This window comes from Danio rerio, chromosome 19, assembly GCF_052040795.2.
Source record: "Danio rerio strain M-AB ecotype USA chromosome 19, GRCz13ab, whole genome shotgun sequence".
NCBI lineage: Eukaryota > Metazoa > Chordata > Actinopteri > Cypriniformes > Danionidae > Danio > Danio rerio.
This window is the reverse complement of record NC_141039.2, coordinates 27,080,333-27,086,332: the sequence shown is the minus strand read 5'-3', so window position 1 is coordinate 27,086,332 and position 6,000 is coordinate 27,080,333. Positions and strand designations below refer to the sequence as shown.

Below are 6,000 nucleotides of genomic sequence, written 5' to 3'. Positions count from 1 at the left end.
ATCTGATTTGAGTAAATCACAATCCATGTGATTTGTTCCTGCTTACACGTACATGGACCATATCCGATCTGTGCCACATGGGAGAAAAAAAAACTGTATTGAATCACTTGAACAGTGCGGTGTAAATGCGGCCTAAGTTAGCCTTGCATCCTCTGATAAACTTCAGAGTGTCAAGAGAATGTCTGTGAGAAGAATGCATCCATGGGACATAGAACATAAGCGGCGTTTGGTCCCTAAAGAATGTATAACTGAAGTGCATGGGATCAGTTGTAAATCAAAACTCTAAATTAAGTCATAAATGACCATGCTGTTAGTTTCGTCACTGGGCTAATAGATGGACTTTTACATTAGCAAGCAGGCCCGGATTGGCTAATTGGGAGGACCGGGAGAATTTCCAGTGGGCCGGTCCGTTTTTTGGCCACGAGGGCCGGTGTCACTAGCTTCAGAATCTGTTGATCTCAGCAGTCACACTTTTTAAATTAATTTATTTATTTACTTGACCACTGTCTTCTTATTCATTATTTTGCCACAGCTCTGCTTTTTTATATATATAACCAGCCTGCAGGTTAATAATGATATAAGTCACCTGTCACTGTACAACCGTTGTGGTCCAGTGGTTAGCACGTTATATTACAACGTCGCCGACCCAGGTTTGGTCTGAGTATGTTATTATTTTCATTTTTATTGTTGAGACATATAACACTATTTGGGTTGTTGAACATTTGAAGTTCTAAAGCAGCTGTTTTCTCAAAAAAAGACGTGATAATGTAATTAGAAACTAAATTGGAAATGACCTTATTTTAATATAGTCAGAGGCTTGAAACTCCAGGGCTGAAAAGGAGTCCCACTCCAGCCCTGTTAGCAAGTATTTTGCTAATATTTAAAATGATAAAGAAAACAGATTTCCAATCACAAAGGCTATTAGCAAAAAAAAAAAAATAATAATAATAATAATAAAAAATAGCAATTTATGCCCTTTACTCTATATATTTTTTAAAATAGTATTAAAATAACATTCATTACAAGTTGATTTCAAAAAAGCACCTAAATAGTTTTGCAATTTGTGATTTTTTTCCCCCAGTTGAATAAAATAAGATTTCCTAAAAATAAGGGAAAAATCTTGTTTTGTCTTATTTTCGTGAACCCAATCTCGTCTCTGGTCTTGTGGAGTAAGCGTCTCGTCACACCCCAATTTCTAGTGTTACAAAAGTAAGAAAGAAATATGAGTGGCAGTTGAGGTAAAATTGCTTGTGATCATGTTCCCTCATGTCTGATGCCAGAGGGGAATGTTATGGTTTAAGTTGACAGTATGGTGACATAATTCAAATAAACAATACTGTAGTTAGTACTGCGGTGTACATGATAAAGTGACGTTTTATGCAAAATCAAACTTTTAAATCTGATTTTATTAATGTAAACTATGTAATTACTACAGTGATTGTCATACAACTAACTGTAAGCTAAATCATTGACAATATTCATTATTCATTGAATTTTACAATGCTTATGCAAAGGCCATTTTACAAAGAGACAGAATAAATGTAAGTTTTATGCTTTTTATGGTTTTGGGGACAATTGCAAACATTGCAGAAATGCCATATACCTGTGGAGTTTTATTTTAAGCTGAGAATAACCACTTGATCCCTTTATAAAATAATATTGAGAGTGATGGATTTTTAAATTAATAAAGATTATAAAATATTTTGTCTTTTTACTGCATGTGAGTTTCGCAATAATGCATTCTGATGACTGATCATTCACAAACTTGGCATGGGAGGAGTTTGTGTGTGTAAAGTTACTTTAAAGGAGTATTACATTGCCATGTTGTAAGGTTTGTGCAACTTTACAGAATCATGGAGAAGAGCTTGCCTTTTCATTACCCTTTACAGGATTACCTGTTTACTTGGATTGGACTGTTTTTCTCTTTGCTTGATATAGCAATGGATATCTGGACAGTTGTGTCACTTTATCGAAGTGAGGCTTATGTGTTTATGGGGCTGATGATCTTCTTTTTACTGGGCTCCTCAGTGTTGTTACAGGTATTCAGTTGGCTCTGGTACTCTGATTCTCTGGATGAGCTTGAAACTGAGGTGGAGAAATTTGCAGAGAGACATGACTTGATCAAACCACTTCACTTTCTGCAGCTTGGGGTCTACCTCAGGTATGTGACAGGTCTGATTTATCGGTTGAATACTTCTGTGATGAAAAAGCGCAGCATATCTTGTAAAAAAACACTACAGAAGCAATATTAGTGTAAACATGTCATATTTGTGATAGAGATAAAGTGAGGAAACAAAAAAGCTGATTTTAGGTTTTAAATAACAACTAAAAACTGCTCAGTGGAGGGAAATATCACCCACTTGGCTGGGCATAACTGGGCAAGACTAGACATGGCTAGATAAGACAAGGCAGGGCAAGAAGCTCCAAACACAAGAGAGAAAAGGCCCCCAAAAACAAGAAGAGTAATAGGATCTGCCAAAAACTGACATGTTCACAACAAAAGATAAAGTCATAAGAGTTCACAGCCTGAGCAAACTAGCAATTGTGGACTGTTAAAGGAGTGTTACAAACATGTACCCAAACCAACTAGACTGAACTCCAAACGGGGAAAACCAAACATCGCACAACAACACAAAGTAAACACACAAAAAACAACAACAACAAATCAAGACAGGTTCAGACTGTAAACAAAACAAAACAAAATCTGTCAAAGAAATGGATAATGTCCTGGCAAAAATTGCCAATACATTTTCTGTTATGAATTAACCTTGTTTGAAAAACGTTCTTGATTAACAGATGGTGTTAAATTATTGATTGGTTGCCTACTTGACCAATAATATTTGGCTCCAGATTTGCACATGCAAGCAGAGATACGCAGTCTCAGGCATGCAGTTCCAGACACATGCACTCAATTGAGCTAGTAACGTTACTGTGAGGTTTAGGGTTAGAGGCGGTTTTAGGTGTATGCTTTAAAAGTATGCACGCAATCTTGTATGATCATGCGAGCTTGCATGTGGACCCGGTCTGCAGTCAGACCCTTTTCTGACAGACTGACAACACATTTAAATTTTTTTTTTATTCTTTTTTTTAATTTGTATTTGATAGACAGTTCAAGTCAAAATGATTAGCCCCCTTTGATTTTTTAATCTTTTTTTTTAATATTTACCAAATGATGTTTAACAGAGCAAGGAAATGTTCTCAATATGCCTGATAATATTTTTTCTTCTGGAGAAAGTCTTGTTTTATTTTGGCTAAAGGCAGGCCAAGCTTTTTAAGGTCAAAATTATTAGCCCTTTTAAGATATATTTTTATATGTTTTTCATTAAACAATAACTTGACTAATTATCTTAACCTGCCTGGTTAACATAATTAACCTAGTTAAGCCTTTAAATGTCACTTTAAATTGTATAATAGTGTCTTGAAAAATATTTAGTAAAATATTATTTACTGCCATCATGGCAAAGATAAAATAAATCAGTTATTAGAAATGAGTTATTAAGACTATTATGTTTAGAAATGTGTTGAGAAAATCTTCTCTTTGTTAAACAGAAATTGGGAAAAATAAATAAATAAACAGGGGGGGCTAATAATTCAGGGGGGCTAATAATCCCGACTACTGTATATGAAGAAAATGTACTGATAATTTTCTGTCATTAATTTATCTATTTTTTAACTCATTGTTTTGCACAATAATGCGATAACATGGATGCAATTGAAATAGGGAGCATCAGGACATCAACATGATGTCATATTGATGTTGTACCCCAACGTAGTGGGAACATTGGATTTTGTTTGGAAATGAAAATTAGGCTGACTTCAATGTCCAATGTCCAACCTAAAATCAACCAAATATCAACATCTAATCATGTTACAGCTTAACGTTGTGTGAACGTTACCACTATGCCATCTATCAGATGTTGGATTTTGGTCACTTTCCAACACAATCTTAAATCAAACAATTATCAACGTAAATTGATGTTGTAATTGAACGCTGGCTAGACATTGAATTGTGCCACCTGATGTCATTATCTCAATCTTACCTAAAATTAACGTCTTATGATGTTAAGTGCCTGCTGGGAGAAGAGAAAGTCAGTGTCATTAGGACAGCTAAAAGAGCAAAGGGGAACCATTATGGCACACAAAAAAGGCCCTTCAGTACATTTATTTATTTATTTATTTTTACAGGGGTAATGCATAATCCTGTCGCACTACTGCACTTGGCTTTGGTTTTATTGTACAAAAAAAAAAAATTAAATGGGTATCTGAAATATTTTATTGCATATTTCTAAAAATAAAGATGATTTTGTGTTCAAAAAATGTTTTATTTAAATTTTTTGTTAATAAATTGGTTTTAAAAAATTTTCTTATTACATGTTTTAATTATTTTATTAAAAACCGTCATACAGTATCTACAATTTGGCAGAGGTTAATATTTTAGAAATTATAAGATGTGTTGAAAAAATGCATTGAGTGTGGTAACTAGTGACATTTAGAGGTTTTTTCTTTCTTGATGGGGAAGTTAATGGTATAAAAGATACTTCACCCAGACTCTGACATAATTTACTACACGTCATTTCAAAGTTGCAAGTCTTGTTTTTCTCTGAAACACAAGTGAAGATGTTTTAATAAAACTTTGGAGACATTTGTCTCTATGCACATAAGACATTTACAATCCAAAATGTCAATAAAGAAACTGAAAACATAATCCAATAAAGACAGACAAACAGAAATGTTGTATTAATCCCCAGAGGGAAATTAAGTTCATTATTGCAGCTCTATTAAAACATTTTTAAAATTCCTGTGATGCTCTGTAGAGCCCCTAGGTAAAATAAATTTCTGACTGAATGTACTCTTGTATTTACCAGGACCTTGTAAAGTGAGTAAAATGTGTGGCCACAAGCTAAGACAACTTCCTTCTTTCAAACACTACAGTCAGAGAATCCAATTCAACCCCCACAACCGAAACAGCCTTTCGAAAATGTTTGTTCATTCTATCGTCATCAGCTGCCTTTAATCTGCCTCCCCAACAAACATTATCAAAAAAATGGTGACCATCGACTCTGATAAAACATAAGCTCAGTCAGTTTAGTCTTACAACTAAAATCCTTAACCTCTTAGCAATTATGTTAAACCATTGTATATTTTAATTTTGTTTTTAAAGCAAACTTGCAATAAATGTGAATGAGAACTAGTGAATAAGAACTTGTGTGAACATGTTGAATTAAATGTTGCTAAAGTAAACTTGAGTGTTTTCCCCACAGATATGCTGGAGTGATTGAAATTTCCACAAAACGTTTTCTTCACCAGAAAGATATTTTCAAAGAGAGTGCGTACCTGAACCTTGACTTTAAGATGCTACGCCTATTTGAGACATTTGCTGAAAGGACTCCACAACTCATACTCATGATGTCTTTAATTCTACAAAGAGGAAAGCTTCAGCTTTTTACAGGTCTGTCTCAAACCCACACAATTGTTTCTTTCACATCACATTTCCTTTAGGTTTCTGAAAATGTGCATTGAGTCACATCCTCTTTTACACACCCTCTGACTTAAAAACACATTCAAATGTGCATGGCAGCAGAAACTATTTGCAGAGCCCCTGCCCAGGCCCATACTCACAGCAGCTGTTAGATGCAGGATAAGTGAGGATCTAGATCTAGAGGGTGGAGATATAGCCTCCAATCCTCCTTGCATTAATACTAATAATGCCAATGTTCATAAAGTAATTTGGGATTTAAAAGAAACAATCATTTTAAAACAAATAATTTTTTTTTGGCTGATGAAACTGTCAAATGCTATAGAAACAGTAGCACAGTCACCCTTGTGTTAAAACTTATAACAGAGTGTCTATTTACAACTAGTGTAAATAGCTCAGCTTGTTGGCAGAAGATTTTTAAATTAATGCTAACCACGATCACTCTGACCAAGGTTAAAGAAGGGATGAATATTTGAAATGTGCATGCTCGGAATCATGGGAGACATTAGCATATGGAGTAAAGA

The 6,000-nt window shown here is 34.5% G+C and overlaps 1 protein-coding gene and 1 long non-coding RNA gene across 5 annotated transcripts in view; one reads left to right on the top strand and one right to left on the bottom strand.

Annotated features, from left to right (window-relative positions):
• Positions 1-1,386: 1,386 nt before the first annotated feature.
• Positions 1,387-5,509, bottom strand: LOC141379106 (uncharacterized). Of its 3 annotated transcripts, XR_015516821.1 has the most exons (4): positions 5,335-5,468; positions 4,544-4,600; positions 4,041-4,073; positions 1,387-2,196 (listed from the first exon to the last, which is right to left on the bottom strand). It is a non-coding gene; the product is annotated as an uncharacterized LOC141379106 (long non-coding RNA). The 3 variants fall into 3 exon arrangements; XR_015516820.1 differs by lacking the exon at positions 1,387-2,196 and having other exon boundaries at positions 3,090-4,073; positions 5,335-5,509; XR_015516822.1 differs by lacking the exon at positions 1,387-2,196 and having other exon boundaries at positions 3,090-4,070; positions 5,335-5,481.
• The window catches only part of xkr8.1 (XK related 8, tandem duplicate 1), a 30,089-nt gene continuing 25,892 nt past the window's right edge, over positions 1,804-6,000 (top strand). The window contains exons 1-2 of one of the 2 annotated variants that reach the window (XM_087295810.1): positions 1,804-2,161; positions 5,262-5,449. In XM_087295810.1, coding sequence (XP_087151936.1) covers positions 1,854-2,161; positions 5,262-5,449 — 496 coding nt within the window. In that variant the 5' untranslated portion in view covers positions 1,804-1,853. The remainder of the gene's footprint in view (positions 2,162-5,261; positions 5,450-6,000) is intronic. The other variant, XM_087295809.2, reaches the window with a different exon arrangement.